Genomic DNA, 16,329 nt, shown 5'->3' with positions numbered 1-16,329 from the left:
GAGCTTCGAGGTGGAAGGGGGTTGTTTCTCAACCTTGGCTGCATATTAGAATCACCTGGGGAACTCGAAAGCTACTGATGCTGTTGTTGGGGGCTGGGGGGGGGGGGCGGTCCACATTCCTGGCCAGTTATTTACTGTGGCGGGACCTATACATCAGTATTTTTACAACGTTGACAGGGTAACTCTACTGGGCAGCCAGAGTTGAGAAGCACCGAAGTCCAATCCTACTTAGAGCAGGCATGTCCCTTCCATAACATCTTTGGCAGGACCAAGATTTAATCTCAGTGCTACCTCACTCTGAAGCCAAGGAGGATGTCCAGCTTTTTCTCTGAAGCTTCCAGTGACGACGATTTGCACACTTCGGGCTCTTGACTAAGTCTGAGCTCTGTGCTTCAGAAGACCAAGATCAACCCCCCTCCCCCCCACACACATACACAGTCTTTTCCCTGCAATAAAGGGAATTTTTATATCATCCCCTCCCCAGCATTTACTGTTTTTTCTTTTTTAAATCTTGCCATTCTGCCTTTAAGAGGTACAAGACGTTGGGACAAACAGCCTGTTTGTTTTTGCTCTTTCCATCGGTAGATACGCTTCAGACCTTTTGACTGATGTCACTTTAAAGCTAGTGAGAAGGATGGAGCTGGAAACAGTCGTGGAAGAGCGTGGGGCTGGCTCTGAGGAAGGGGGTACGCCTCGCTCGGTGGCGGGGGGCAGGTTAACGGGCCCAGCTCATGGGCACGAACCGCAGGCCATTTCTGAGCACCAGCTGGTGGAGCCGTCGGCCTCTCTCTTGCTCCCTCTCTGAATCCCGGCCCAGCTGCCAGTCCGTTCTTTGTTTCCCCTCAGCTGTCTGCCCTCCTCACCCAGATCTGCCGGCCCTGCGCCATCAGCCCACAGGCCATAATCTGAGATGGCAGAGTCCTAGAACGTGCCCGCTCGAGGTCCCGAGTGAGGAGGGGAACTCCTCCAAGGTCACGTGGTGGTGAAGCCAAGACTCCCTTTCAGTTCTTGTCCATTTGGGTTGGGCTTACCCAATGGCGCACGTTTCTGATTGGTCTCTGACTGGGCTGCAGCCTCAGAGGGGCCACAGATTCCCTTTCTTCCCAGACCTGGGGTGTACGAGAGGCCTGACAAAGGGACACAGCAGGATGGCTGCAGAGGACGCCACAGGCCTGCAGCGTGGGTGAACCGTCCTGGCTGCCGTTCATGACTTCAGCCAGTTTCAAGCTGGCGGGGTCCTTTCCAGAGAGAGTCCTGAGGAGGGGAGTGTCCCTTTATTGCCAAGACTCCTCCGTTCTTCCTCTGACAAGTGACTGGCCCTACTCCCAGCTGCCACCCTTGCCCGTTCTCATTCCGGTGACTGGCGAGAAACCACCCGAGGGGAGACAAGGGGCATTTTGAGTCACAGGTTCACAGCAGCTGCTGTCTTTTCCTCATCACGTCCTTCTCAGTTCTGAAATGGAAGGTCTAGAACAACGGGGAACACGGGCAGCACACTCAGCTCCCAAGAGTGGGCACCTTGCGCTCCGTGGAGCGCACGCAGGGCCCCCTTGCCCTCGTGGAAAGCTGCCGTCCTCCTGCAGCGCTCACCCCCAGCCCTGGGCTCTGCCGTGCGGGGGAGGCCCGCGTTCCCGGGCCTGCAAAGTCGTTGGGGTGCGCGCTCTGTTCTCCGGGATCGGGCCCTTGTTGGTTGTGACGATTTCTGTCCCTTTAACGGCCTTGCGGCTGTTACTTGCACATGAGTGTTGTTCGTTACGTGCTGCCGCTGCCCGGCAATTGCTTCAGGTTGTCGTGGTTGCTAAGTCCAACGTCAGACTGGCTACATCCTTTCCTTTATGGAGCACTAGCTTTGAATTGTAAGAGAGCCACAGGTCTGGTTCTTCTCAGGTTCCCGTTATACGGTCACTAAATCTGACATTTTCTTTTTCTTCCCCCTAGCCCGCTTTCCTCAGACAGGGCCAACTAATACATCGTGGCTGAGAGATCAAACTAATTTACCTTCAGGGAGTGAAATCCAACATCTACTTTCTTGTTGTTGAACAACATAGTGAAATATTTTTAAGGGGATGCTATGTAAAATATATCATTTTAATCCTAAAATCATTTTTAGGTATAAATACGTTACGTAATGGCAAGTAAGAGCTTGGCTTTAAAAATAAATCTTTCAACATGCAAATTGAGTTGTCAAATTCTCTTGCCTTTTAGTTAAAATAGTCACTGCTGCCATTTCTGGAAATCTGTGGCTCTGAATTTCTCATAGATCCTACTCTTTAACGTTTGGACAAAATAGTCATTTTTGCCGCTATATCCTCACTCCTCAGCTCTAGAGTCAAAATGCAGTGCTGGAGAAAAATTTGTTGATACTTATTAAGTATTCAGTAATGTTACTGTTCTATCCCAGAAGTTTATTAGTATTTAAAGCCCTGCACTTGAAAATATCTTTACACCCAGTGATCATTAAAGCATAATGAACTAAGTACCAGGGGACCTCTTATTGATGCTGGTGTTGAAGAATAATATTCCCCCTAAGGCCTGCCCTTTGCTGACGCTAGCCATCGTGCGAACCTAAGACATATCCTTGTAAGTAGAATTGGTCCCCTACAAAACTCAATTAGGCTCTCGATACTAAATCATTCAAGGACCACATGTGTGGCGTATCCAAATTGTAATGACTGTTTGATGACAAGATGATGGAGGAAGTGGGTAAGTACAACCAGATAAGACCACCTAATTTTGTTTTGTCTACTTATACCCTAAGTATTCACAGTGCCATTTATCTCTCTGTATCTCTCTCTCTCTCTCTCTCTCTCTAGCACACACACACACACACACAGATTGTCAAATGCAAAATGAAAATGGAGAAAGAGGTCATTTCAATACTTTTTATTTGAGTGTGAAACCATTCATATCTTGCACAACTGTACAGATAAAACTATTTCCATTTTAGCTGTAGACATGATTATCACACTGAGTGGTGTGATCAAAGATTTTATTTACAGAACAACTGCTAAAACATCCGATGTCATATTTCCATTTATTTCTTACCCATAGGGTAATAGGTCCACCATAATTGCCTGGTGCATTTTATAATACAGAAAGAAAACCTATGTTAATCTCTAACAAACCTCACAAACTGCTACAAATCTCACAGAAAAATGCCTACGAAAAAATTTTCCAAAAGTACAATACAGTTTTTATTTCCACACATACACAGTATAGTAGAGGCTCAAAGGCACAGCTTTGAATTTTTTTTCTATCAAAGTGTCGGAAATTATTATGGTCTTACGAAGGAACCATGAAAGTCATTTTCACACTTGGTGCTTGGTAAGTTAACGTTTGGTCCATCTGGTTTCACAAAGTTAATACAGCAGAGCTGAGTGTGATACTCAATACCATAAATCCACATTCTCACAGAATTTTGAAAACCCCTCTCCTGCCTTTTGCTGACACTAGCCATTGTGCAAACTTAGGACAAATACTTGTATGTAGAAGAACCGGTCCCCTACAAACCTCAATCAACTTAAGGCATACAGAACAGGTCTCTTCCTTCCCTCTACACAGTGCTTACGTTCCAAGACAATGCAGGTACTGTGAAAGACATGGGTGCAGTAACAGGGACTCTGGAGTTTTCCAGACACCAGCATTTCACCCTGGTGCTCCAGGAAGCCGTGATGGCACCACCAGGAACAAGGGATGCGTAGAACATACCTGAGGGCTGTTCGTTGTACAGTAAGATGACAGACAGATGGCAAGGTGAATGCTCTTGGTAAATTATGTGCCCATCCAAGAACACAAACCAGACTCTGTCTCTAGTATCCATCAAGACTAATGAGCTTTTGTCAACAGGAAGATAAGTAGCTTACGGGGAGTGTTTGGCAACACAGAGCAAAGTCATGGAACAGAGGGAAAAGGCACAGATTGGCCTGCCTGGAATAGTGCTCGATAGAAACAGTCAAGTCTGGCTTGGCTACAGGAACCCCGTCTCACGGACTTTTAGTGAGTCCTCTTTCTGAACTAAAGTTGATTCATCCCACACTGAATCCCAGACTCACGCTCATTAGGAAGATGGACACCTAGGAATAGTCCATGAGTTATGATGTATAGAGATACAGTCTTCTGGGGGTGGGTCGTTGGGTTTATTATTAATAATTATTATTAATATTAAATATGGATTCCTGCAATAGCAGTCATTTAGCCCATCCTGTGGAGGCCTCTCCGTTGATGTAAGCAAAGCCAGGAAAGTGTTGCATGTGCTCGTACTCAGAATTCCTGCGCGTGGTCAGGGGTGTGTACATGTCACTAGAGTTTCCGTACCTCGTGGAGTGCACAGACGGGCTTGTGTAGCACGTGTTGGCTGTGGGCACCTCTGGCCATCGGGGGGTGACGGGGGTGGGATGCAGTCGGGGAGTACTGCTCATCAAACAGGGTTCCATCCGGGAAGTAGGGCTATTGAAAGGGTACTTGTTGAGGGGAAAGAAATTCCACAAGGTTAAACTTAGCTTGCAAGTTGCATATACACAATATTGGTCACGCTCACAGTTTAAGTTAATTTCTTAAGATGCTATTAATGAAAGTCGAGAGGAAGGAAATCAGTGAACTTCCGAAAGATTGAACCTTGGTCTAGGAAGTAACCAACAGGAGAAATGCAAAGGATTTCATATCCAGAGTTGGACTAGTGTACATTCAAGTAGGAATACTGATTTTGTGCTCGAACTCTGGAATATCTGGGGAAGTCAAATCCAAAAGAAGGAACAGCCCCACTGGGAATACAGGAGAGTGAGTGTGTGTGTGTGTGTGTGTACAAGTAACAGCATGTCCAAACAGATTAGGACGTATGGATGTATGGTGGTGAATTTTACCATTAGTTACGGAGATGGGATATGTCCCATTCCATCAACCCAAGAGAACAATACTACCAAGTAAAACACAGTGACATTATTAAAAATAGCATTTTACAGTTGAATTCAATTATGAACTGCAGCCTAAAAGCAGGCTTTTGAAGAGGAAGCAAGCCAACAGCTTCAAAGGTTATTATTAGTGCCTATCACTTAGAGAACATCTCTCTTTTTGGTTCACATTCACTGAAGTCCTGAAAGATGCACAAGGAGGAAACGGTGAATTGTCGGGGTTGGTGTGAATGTGGAGGAAGGAGTCGAGATAAGCCAATGGAGAGGGGACGGGAAGGGTGCTTTTGTGGAGGACAGAAGAGGGGGAAGCCGTTCTAGAAAGAATCGGGAATAAAAGAAGTGCCTCTGCAGTGCTGCTTCTCCAGCATTCTTTTCTGTTTCCAAGACAGCTATGCAAATAAGCCCCTTTTAGTGCAGTCAGAGGGGAGGAAGGTGAGAGCTCCTAGTTTGCAGGCCCGTCCACACACAGACTTCCTCACTGGGCTAGGTCAGGGCCACCCAGCACGGACATGGGAGCCAGTTAACAAGGATGGCAAGGGCGGCGAGGAGGGCAGAGAGAGCACGTATGAATTCTTCTGCTCCCCATCTGTCTTCGCTGACAGTTGGAGAGTGGAGCCCCGAGGGATTGGGTGGGAGGCTGCCTCCTGTGAGGGAGACAGACAGGCTGAAGCCTAGACAGCCGCGAGAAGGGATTCTGGCAGCAGTGGCTGCTCCCCGTGGTCGAGGGGCCAAAGGGAACCGTTCTGCTGCTTCGAGTGGGAGCCCGAGGGAAGCGGGGCAGGCTGCTGGGCCCAAAGCACGCAGAGAGAAACGGTTACTCAGAGGTCGAGAGAGAGGGCTCCAACTTCGGGTAGGATGGGTTTCTCTTACATGCCCAGCAGGCCTTACCTAGAAACTGCAGCCACTTCCCAGCCCAAGAACAGGTCGGAAAGAGCGAGAAGTGTGCAGGTGGGTCTGGGAACTCAGGGGAGAAGGCACCCAGGGCTGTTACCAAGGTGACTGTGGACCGCAAAGCAAGGGTTTCATATCCCCAGATCAGATCAGAAACGCTTGAGTACATCCATGTACCCAGTAAGGGAGTCTACAGGATGCTGTGTGTATGGCCGCCATGGGGGACCCTCAGGCCTGAGATCATAGTAGGATTGGCCCTGCCCAAGAAAACAAGATCCCAGGTATCAAACAGTAATGTTAAGAAATATTATTACAAAGCAGTCTTTAATTTTTTCCAAAAGATTGCTTCCCCCTCCTGATATTCTCTCAAGTAAGCTCCCTGCGTGCATGTCAGCTAGCCTCACGGTGCTCTCCCTGGCCCAGAGGCCTCCTCTCCCATCCTGTGGCATGCCACGCTGGTTCCCCTCTCAGGGAATTTGGCCCTACCTGTTCCCTCTGCCTAGAACACTAGTTTCCCACCCCTACCCCCAAGCTCTTTGCACGCCTGCCTTTTTATCCGCCTTCAGATCTCAGCTCATATGTCCCCTCCTCAGAGACCTTTCTGGACATCCTATCTCAAGAAGCTAAATGCTCCACCCTCTGCCTCTCAGGTCAGGCGCTTACCATCCTGCTTGTTAGCTGTCTCTTTCCACTGGCTTCTATTCATAAACTCCTGGCAGGGCTTTGCCACGTTCACTACCACATTCCCAACATCTGGGAACATGCCTGGCACCTCAGCAACTATCCGGCGACTGAACACCGGGGTGTTGCCACTAGAAAGAAGCTTAGGGGTCATATAACCCAGCCCCATGTATCATGCACATGAGAACACGAGGACCCATGAGGTGAAGCATCCTGCCCACAGTCACGCTGCAGGCTACCAGGGCTGGCACAGACACCCAGTGCTGGGGTGGCACTTCTCCCCACATCACTGGGGCACAAACCAGGCCTAAGCTGCCAGACTGCATCACATGAGAGAGGAAGACATGCCTGTTTTGGAACCCACCCCATTACACTTTAATGTCTCCGTCCCTCTTGCTTTAAGGCTCCTCCTCCCCTACACACCACAGGGTCTTATAGCTCTGACCAGGCCTCTTCTTGCTGGTTCTGACGGAACCTCCCTTGGCTTGGCCCGTGTAGGTAAAATGTCGCAGTAAGGACTTGGAGCCTCTTTCCCACAGAACCCCAGAGAGTGTGGCTTTTGTGCCTAATCAAGGACCCTAGATGCAGCTGTGCCCAGGGGTTGTGTCACAGACTCAAAAGCGTAATTGCCTGGAAATGAGACTGGCTCAAAATATCTCTAATGGGACAATAAAATCCTGTTACCACAGAATTCAGCATGGAAAAATCTGTCCCGTTAGGTCAGCTAATTGCAAATGAGTCAGTGACTCGTTTTCCCCGTGGTGAAGAGACCATTGAAAGATGAGAGGCTGAAGTGCCTGCTGCCTCAGCCTGGTGATTAACGCCACCAATGAAGCTTCTATTTAGTCTGGTGGGAGCGGCTGAGGCCGGCCCGTGGCACCCGCCTCACCTTTCACACTTTACATCCGGCTTCGTGCGGGGTCCTGAAGCATGCTGGGCACAAACCCTGGGGTCCAGAGAGCTCTGCCCAGAATAAAGGCGCTTTTTGTTGAGGGCCCACAACAGGAAGTTACCATTTGCTGGGTTAAATCACACGCTGTGGCTACTGATGTTGAACTGGAGATTAGCTACCAGTCCCCGCCCTTTGAGAGAGGTGTGTGAGGGGTGCTTGTGGGCACATACGCGTGCGTGTGCGCGTGCATAAGTAGTCAAAGTGTCTGTCAGATGCCCATCTCGGCTGTGATTGATTCGGGGCCTCTTTGGAATCGTATTAGGAAGTTCTATTTCTATTTTGAGAAACAACTCCCCACCCCAAGGCTGACTCTCCTGCACATGAAGAGGGAAGAATGAGCCCTTTATCCCTGACCCTCAGCAAATGGGCTGCTCCTTGAGCAAGGGGTGAAAGGTGGCCCAGTCAGGAGCACAAACTGTTTTCCTATGAAAGGCGGCTCTTACACCGCACCAAAGTTCTGCCAGTGGGCCTAGGGGGCCTCTTCTGGAAGAGGATGTAGCTCCCCCAAAATCTTTGCTGGATCAAGCCACATCCGCTGAGCTTTTAGGGTCTGGATTAATACACATGAAACACTCAGAACTCCCACATAGTAAGTTTTCAAAATGTGTTAGCTATTACTAATATTCTTCTTCGCATCATAGGATCATGGTCTGTTAATGATAGGAAGAGCCTTAGTGACTGACCATCTGGTCCTACCTCCCACTTCACAGATGAGGGAATTGAGGTCGAGAGAGGGGAAACGATCTGCCTAAGGTCACAGAGCAACTTAGTACCAGAGTGAGGAGCCATTCGTCCATTTCACTGACAAGGATTTAACTGAGTACCCACTAAAAGCCACATCTATTCCGGGTCCTGAGGATATAATGGTCAAGAAGAAAAGATCTGGTCCCTGTCTCCATAGAGCTGGTATAGCGAGAGAAATGTTATGTTCTTTAATTATGCAAAATGTAGTAACTATGGTGTTACAAAAGATAAAAATATACATAGTGTTAACCATGAGCCAGGCCCTGTTCCAACCTGTATCACCTCACTTAACCCTCACAACCCTAAGAAATTTGTACTATAATTCTCCCCATTTTTCAGATAAGGAAATTGAGGCACAGAGCTGATTAGAGGCAGAGCTGGGATTTGAACCCAGGAAGCCTGGCTCTATAGTCACCGATCTTATACCACTATGGTTAATTGATTTTCCTCCCTTTTGGCTCAGGATGCTCTCCCAAAGTGGAACACCCTAAGCAGATTGGCCCTGAGCCGGGCAGGGCCTGGCCACTAGCGATTCTGTGAGAGTTGTGTGATTGGCTGGCAAGGCTGGGCCTTGGCCATACAGATGACGAATAACGAATAGCTTTCTAGTCTACTCTAGATGAATGTCTAGCCCTACAGCTTCTAGTTGATCAAATGGCTTTTGAGCTCCAGGGCCCGGTGCACATTCACGGCTGCTAACAGGGTAGAAGTTCCACAAATGTGTGTTGAATGAGGCTCAGAAATATTTTGTAGCCACACAAATTTGGTCTGGTTTGTTTTCCCTATTTGGTCAGGCATGAGAATGGGGCACCTGGGAAGAGGCAGCGGAGACCATCCCTTGTTCACTCAGTTGGACGTGAACAAGTGTAGCATCGTTGCAAGAAGGGTGTTTTTCTGAAATAATTCAAACCTTACAGTGTGAAACCTCCTTCATCTGGACTCCCTAATTCAGGATTATGAGAATTCAAGCAGGACTGGAGGTTTACCTTTGTTACTACCCAAGAGGAAAGCACGTGTCATACAAATAACTAATATAGATAAGGGCACACATTCTCTAGTTCAAAAACCAAATGAGTCCGTATGATTTTGAGCGTTTACTTGCTGGGATGCAGGCGATCGCCGAACCTCACGGAGGCACCGTAGCAGTCTTGAAGACAGGCATTTCTTGTAGAAGTTCGTTTCAGTCACTCTTGTGCTAATGACCAATTACATTCCTTAATGGTGTTCTAGAATTGTGGTTTTTCTCCAATTCAGACTGATCTTTTCCCCCAGTGAGTCTGATCTAATGAAGTGTGATATTCAGTACTCAGGACTGGAACAGCTTGACCTCTGCTCTGGAAAGCTAAAACTAATCAGCCCTGCAGTGGATTTTCCCATCTATGCTCCATGTTAAACCAAAGTACCACGCGAGGAAAGAAAGAGGGAGTCTAGGGTATGTGATTCTTCTCTTTGGTCACCTGAAACTGACTGAGAATAGTTGCAGTAACTTCTTGAATTTGCATCTACCCTCCAAAGACACATTGGGTGTAGCGTTCATGGCCCTGGGCTTGGGGTTCAGAGCTGGAGAATTTGCATTTGAGTCTGCCTTGCTACTTACTGGATGCATAAGCTGGGGCAAATTACCTTATGAGGCTGTCTCCTCATCTTTAAAAACCGGAGAAAAATGCCTTCTTCCCCAGGTTGCTATGAGAATTAAGTGAGTCTGTGTATTTGCAAATGCCGAATACAGAGCTTGATGCATAAATGTTAATGAAAAACAAAACAAAGGATTCTTTGTGTTGCACTGACGCCCCCACCCCCTACAACTGGGCTAGAGAGGTGATATAATTAACTTCTCACCCCACTTTACAAATGGAGGCTAAGGCATAACCCTTCAAGCACAGAGTGGGAGTGTGTGGTGGGGGTCAGAGGTTGTCAAAAGACCTTGTCAAAGGGCCACAGGGCATGGTGCTGAAGAGGCTGCCCTGTCCTGTCACCTCTCATGCCTCGACTGGGTTCAAAGGGCTCCTCCGTGGGCTTTCAATTAGTCCTTGGCCCTTTGATTAAGAGCTGCTATTAAATGATAGTGCTCCACTTGGGGACTTTTGTGGCTTCCAGAGCGGAGGCTGCAGACCTATCTTTGATCACCAGGGACCACATGGGCCTTCAGGAGACCCTGGTTTCTTTTTACGGCCATGGCTTTAAAAATATCACCCCAGAAATTTCATGAGGAGGGACGAGGGAGGAAAGAAAGAGGGAACACGTTTGCCGGGTGCTGTGGTTGGGGCTTTAGCTTGATCTGGCCACTGCTGCTTGGGTGCCCGTCTCCTACTGGAGCCTGAGCTCTCCGAGGGCAGGCGCAATTCCGTCCCCTTCACTGTATGATCGGGGCTGCAGCCTGCTTGCCACACACACAGCAAGCACGCCACAGTCCGCAGTCATCTGAGGCCTGAATGAATGAATGAGTAAGTGCATGCAGGAGCTGCTTAGGCTACGGTTCAGTGTGAGCCAGGCTCCGGCCGCAGCTCTGAAGCATTCTGCGGATCGCCATGAGGGGCACAGAGTCCGCTCCTGAGGGAAGCAGTACCCCAGGAGCTGGCTTCTCTGCGTGACGCAGTGGGAGACCTATAATGAATGCCCCAGGTGATGGTTTAGTGGAGTCAGCTTGTTGGCCTGTTTGGGGATTACACCAGGGCTCCCCTTGGTACTGCCGATGGAAATCAAAACAGAGGCCCGTTTGCCCCCCCGAGTGCCCGGGTATTGTGGATACACTCTCCTGTCTGCGGGCCGGCAGCTGATGCAATCCCGGCCTCCGCCCTCGCTCGGTCCTGCCATCTCTATCCTAGACTCCCGCAAGCGCTCTGCAGCAGAGCTCCCTGCCTGTACTGCGCCCCTTTCCAGTTTATCCTGAGTAACCCCCCCTCAGGCGGAGCTCCCATGCTGCCTCCCTGGCTCCCAGCCCCACCAGCAGGATGGAGTGAGGGTCGTCCGCACTCCTATTGCTTGTGTTGCCTCACTTCCTGTCTCACTGGTTCCAGAAACTCTTAGCGAACGCCGACTTAGGAGAGGTGGCAGAGGGCCATGCGTAGGAGCGTGGACACCCGGGGGTCACACTGCCTGGGTTCAAATCCTCAGGCAGGTTACTCTCCCTTCTTTTCTGCAAGGATTACCGTGAAGACGTGTGCAGTGCTCAGCACGGTGCCCTGGCCCGTGACCCAGGGATACTAGACTTGATTTTTGGCCTTCAGGGAGCTCTGGGGTCTCCTGTAGGAGTCCAAGAAGTCAGTGATGATAACGGCGTGTGAGGAGGGTCACTGACAGAGGCGTTATGTGAGTCTAGAGCAGCGGGACCTCATAAGGTCCCGGAGGAAGGAAGAGCTGGGGGCAGGAAGTACCGCATAGACAGTGAGGCGCGGGTCCTGAACAACATGCAGAAGGCTGGGGAAAGAAGGCCCCAGGCTGGGAGAGCAGTATCTGTGAACCGCACAGGGGTTGGCCTAGCTAGAGCAAATGGAGTGGGGTGGCTGGTCGGCCACAGAGGCAGGCAGAAGCCCCGTGGTAACAAGTGGTAAGAGACATGCCAAGGAACTGAACTTGACTCTGAATGCAATGACATGAAAAGAGGGAGAGTGTTAATGGCCCGTTGGGTTTTTTCCAAAAGACTCCTCCAGCTGCAGGGTAGAGGATAGACCAGCAAGGGGCAAGTTCCGTGACACAGAGACCTATGGGAGGATTCTGTCACCGTCTAGCTTAGCCCTGAGCTGAGGCAAGGACAGTGGGGGGTGCAGAGACACCGAGGATGCAGAATGGAACAGAACCAGTGCCTAGCTGCCTTTGAGACCAGAGCAACAGGAAGTGTGTGAGACAAGCAGAGGGCCCAACGCTTGCATTATAGGTACGACCACAAGTTCCATTCGCCATAGGCCACCGAGGGTTGATTTGGTTTGTGAGACAAGTGAAGAGCCAAAGGAAGTGTGTGGCTTGAGAACGATCTGGTAGAGGGTCCATTTCAGGAGGATTCTTCTGGTGAGGTTGTGTGTGTGGATCGGACTGGAAAGGAACAGATGTGAGACCCAGAGACCAGTTCAAGTGATGCCAGGTAACAGTCCTGACCGGACTCGATGAGGACCGGCACTGGGAAGATGGCCGACCAGAGATCCCGTGTGGGGGCGGCTGCCCGAGAAAGGGCAGGACACATGGCGGCTGACTGGGTCCAGGGATTAGAGAGTTTGCAACCAAAGACAACTGGCGTGCACCCACGTGCGTGAGAGGGAGTGGAGCGTGAACACTGGCCGAGCACCCACTTTGGTGGGCAGCCACCGAAGGGTGGAAGTGACCCTGAGGAAAGGATCCTCCTCTCCTTGGTGACAGACACACGTGGTACACAGAAGGTACCGATTAACTGTGTTAAATTGACTAGACCTGCCACCAGGCATCCTGAGGCCTGGGCTGGCAAGCAGGACCACCGACTCACCTGTGCGGAGCTCCGGTGATATGGGGAGTAGTGCAGCGGGCCCGAGATGGCTGTGTCGTGGGGGAGGGCCGGATACTGGCTCTGCACCGGGGGAGGATGCTGGCTGCCGTAGCTCCCGTAGTTGTAGCTTCCCGTGTATCTAAGACGCCGGAAGCACAGTGAATATTGTGAGTCAGGGCAGGGACAGCGGATCACTTAACACCTCTAAAATCAACCTCATCTTTTTTTCCATTTTTCTCCTTCTTTTTGGTTCTTACCATATCCACCCTGTTGTGGTGAGTTTAAACTCCCAGGCTGATTCTCCTTCTCTCCTCGGCACACCTCTCTTACCACTCAGAGAGCGCTCAGGGAATGAAAGCCAGCCCCGAGCAAAACATAATTAGTGACAGAAACTTCTACTCCCGTTCTGTTGAAAAGCCCCATATTATAGCCTGAAGTCAAATAGGAAAGAAAGAAGAAATTACTTTGGGATTTATGTTTTGTATCGTTCAGGCCTTTGCTTGCCCATGATGGGGCAGGATGTTGTATGTAGTTGCGAGCTCTCTCCGGCGGGGAAACACCATGGGCCACTCAACCAGGTGTCAGAGATCCGGGTGCTTAGCCTGGCTCCACCCCTTTCTAGCTGTGGGACCCTTGCGCGACTCGCAGCCTTGTTTCTCACATCTGTAAAAACGCTGGCCCTGGTTATTCTGAGGGTCAGATATGTGAAGACACTCTATAAAATAGAAAGTCCTATGAAATACAGGATATTCTTATCACTGTTCTTCTTAATAACATCTTCTCAGCAAAAACACGGACATAAGACCACGTGGGTGTCTATTCTGCCATTGCTCCAGAATCAAAAGTTTTCCTGAAACAATTTTCAAAGTCTGTTCTAAAGGTGTGGAAAGATACTCTAAGAGGTCCCCAGAGAAAATAAAGGCTGCCCTCCCACTGGCCAGGGGCACCTGACCCTGGGGACGGAACTTGAGTACAAGCCAGCAGCCAGGCCAGCGCCCAGCCTCGGGGTTGGCCCCTTGCTGCCTTATGCCGGGCCACTGTGTGGAAGACACCTGCGGGCGCCTCCTCCCGGGTCCCCCACAGCTGCTCTGCTGGAACCGCCTCCCAGGACCCCCGTGGCACAGTCTCGCCTTCTTGAGAATAAGGACCCTTTTTGACGTCGTAAGTGCTTTTCGGATGACTGCATGTTAGACATAAGATTAGTGTCTTTTGATGAAGACATCTTGCATGATGGCAAGAAGCTACTCTGATTCAGGTAACACTTCTTAATGGATTTGTAGTTAATTCATCACAGCAACAACACTACAGAGATTTGGGGGAAAATGGGCAATACCAATGATTTATTTCTTTAGGCACAAAGCACCATTGGAACCCACATGGGTTCCCTGAGCCCCGTTAACAACTGTTGCTGTCCAGGGACCTTCAGCCCTCAGGTGGGGAAGACTTCCTCTAATCCAGTCACAGAAGCCCGGGGCCCACCACGAGGTTCTACCGCCTGGGGAAACTGCTGGAAGGGGGTCTTCCGCTGAGGTTCTAAAGCAGAAGACAGGGAGGAACACAGGCTTTGGGGTCAGCCAGATGATCAGTCTGGGCCCTGCGTCTACCAGATGTATGACCCCGCAGGACTGAACTTGAGCCGTTGTCTCAGTTTCCTCATCTGGGAAATGGGCCCGCTAATGCCCACCTCCAGGGCCCTGTGGGGACTACAAGAGACCATCATACACAGGGCAGCACTGAGCACGCTACGGAAGTTCTGCAAAGGACAGCACTCTTCCTACCCTTGGAGAAAACAGCTGCTAAGTGAGCCCAAATTTAAAAGTACAAGCGGCATCCCAGCCAAGTCACCTACCCGTGCTCCTCTCTGTGCGGATAAACCGGTATCCTGTGTGTGACGGAGGAAGGAGGCACATGAGTACTCCTCATACAGGGCAGCTGTTGGGAGTTTTCAGCCGGGGAACCCGCCGCCGTTGTCACCGTATAGGTCAGAGACCACGTGTATGACTGCATTGCTCCTGCAGAGACAAATTAAGATGCATAAGTCACTCACACATGGAAGCAGGTCCCATTCTTAGAACACCTTAGTGGCTTCCCATGCTCTTTAAGCTGGCAGTCAAAATCTTTACAAAGCAGGTGTCTCTGTCCTGGCTGACCTCATGATAAACATCCCCTACTCCCTGCCTTTGTTCTCTCTGATCCAGCCACAATAGCTTTCTTTCATTGTTCCCCAGAGAACCACAATTCCCAGCACCACAGGGCCTTTGCACGTGCTCTTTCTGCTGCCTGAAACCGTATTCTTCCCTTAGTACCCACTCATTCCTCATATCTCAAAAGAGAGAAGCTGTCTCCTAACCCCAGACTGAGTCAGCTCCCCTACTGCACTACAGTCCTGCGTGGTGCCTACGACAATTTGTCATCTTACACCCATTCATGAATGTGATTTACTTAATGCTTATCCCCCCCGAGACTAGAAGCTCCATGAGGTAGGGGCCTTGTCTATTTTACCCACTACTGGATCCCTGGTGCTTGGTACAGAGCCTGGTGGCCCAAAATTTTTCAATAAAAAATTTTAAAAGGAAGAAAAGGGAAAGGAAAGAGGGAGGGAAGGAGAGAGGACAAAAGAAAGCTTGGAAGTGGGGCACCTGGGTGGCTCAGTCATTAAGCGTCTGCCTTCGGCTCAGGTCATGGTCCCAGGGTCCTGTGATTGAGCCCCTCATTGGTCTCCCTGCTCCACGGGAAGCCTGCTTCTCCCTCTCCCGCTCCCCCTGCTTGCGTTCCCTCTCTTGCTGTGTCTCTCTCTCTGTCAAGTAAATAAATAAAATCTTGAAAAAAAAGAAAAAAAAAAAGCTTGGAGAGGCACGGCCAAGTAACTTCCCAGCATTCAACTGAACAGGTGTCAGGGAGCCAACAAACTGCTTAAAGCAGCCCTAAGTAGATTATTGGGCTCTACCTGCCCAGGTCTTTTTGAAGATTATTAGACAGCGACCTTAACGGTGACCTATTCCATGCATATTACTAATTCCATTAATTTACTTTTTAATTGGATACCTTGAAATTGCTAGGGATTGGGAAGGGAAACAGACCATATTTAAACCCCTCAAGATGCTTAAGAATTTTATGAGATGGTTAGACTATAAAAATGGTAATTTAAGAAATCACTAAGTTATACATGCATCGATTTCTGATAAATTTTAGAACGTTGGGCGCCTGGGTGGCTCAGTCGTTAAGCGTCTGTCTTCAGCTCAGGTCATGGTCCCAGGGTCCTGGGATCGAGCCCCACATCGGGCTCCCTGCTCAGCGGGAAGCCTGCTTCTCCCTCTCCCACTCCCCCTGCTTGTGTTCCCTCTCTCGTTGTCTCTCTCTCTCTGTCAAATAAATAAATAAAATCTTTAAAAAATTTTTAGAATGTTGATCTAGTGGAAATTATTAAACCCATTTTAGGAAGTGGAGGGACTAGGATCTAACACCCCCTTGCAGGCACAGGGGAAGAAGAACTGGTTATGAGAGGCCATTTTTAAGGGGAAGTAAAACTTGGTGCTTTAGTTCTGTGTTTTCTGCAGCAGATCTTTTCTATCTTAACATTCCTGGGGGAAGCTGAAAGAATGGTTTTCATTAAAAAATGCAGTCCGTTCCATCCCAAAGACTTTGCAAATAGCCCGTGAGTAGCTGCACTGACGTGGAGCAGGTGAAAGACTGAGCTGGTG

At 49.5% G+C, this 16,329-nt stretch overlaps 1 protein-coding gene across 3 annotated transcripts in view; it reads right to left on the bottom strand.

The window, feature by feature from the left end:
• Window positions 1–2,876: 2,876 nt before the first annotated feature.
• RFX4 (regulatory factor X4) overlaps window positions 2,877–16,329 on the bottom strand; it is a 156,449-nt gene continuing 142,996 nt past the window's right edge. For all 3 annotated transcript variants that reach the window (XM_081822350.1, XM_081822351.1, XM_081822352.1), the window contains 3 exons: window positions 14,478–14,640; window positions 12,629–12,767; window positions 2,877–4,460 (listed from right to left, as the gene is read on the bottom strand). In XM_081822350.1, coding sequence (XP_081678476.1) covers window positions 4,188–4,460; window positions 12,629–12,767; window positions 14,478–14,640 — 575 coding nt within the window. In that variant the 3' untranslated portion in view covers window positions 2,877–4,187. The remainder of the gene's footprint in view (window positions 4,461–12,628; window positions 12,768–14,477; window positions 14,641–16,329) is intronic.

The sequence above is a fragment of the Leptonychotes weddellii genome, chromosome 5 (assembly GCF_054177405.1).
Source record: "Leptonychotes weddellii isolate Sample4059 chromosome 5, ASM5417740v2, whole genome shotgun sequence".
In the NCBI taxonomy this organism is placed as follows: Eukaryota; Metazoa; Chordata; class Mammalia; order Carnivora; family Phocidae; genus Leptonychotes; species Leptonychotes weddellii.
The sequence above is the reverse complement of the archived record's forward strand: the minus strand, read 5'-3'. Positions and strand labels throughout refer to the sequence as shown.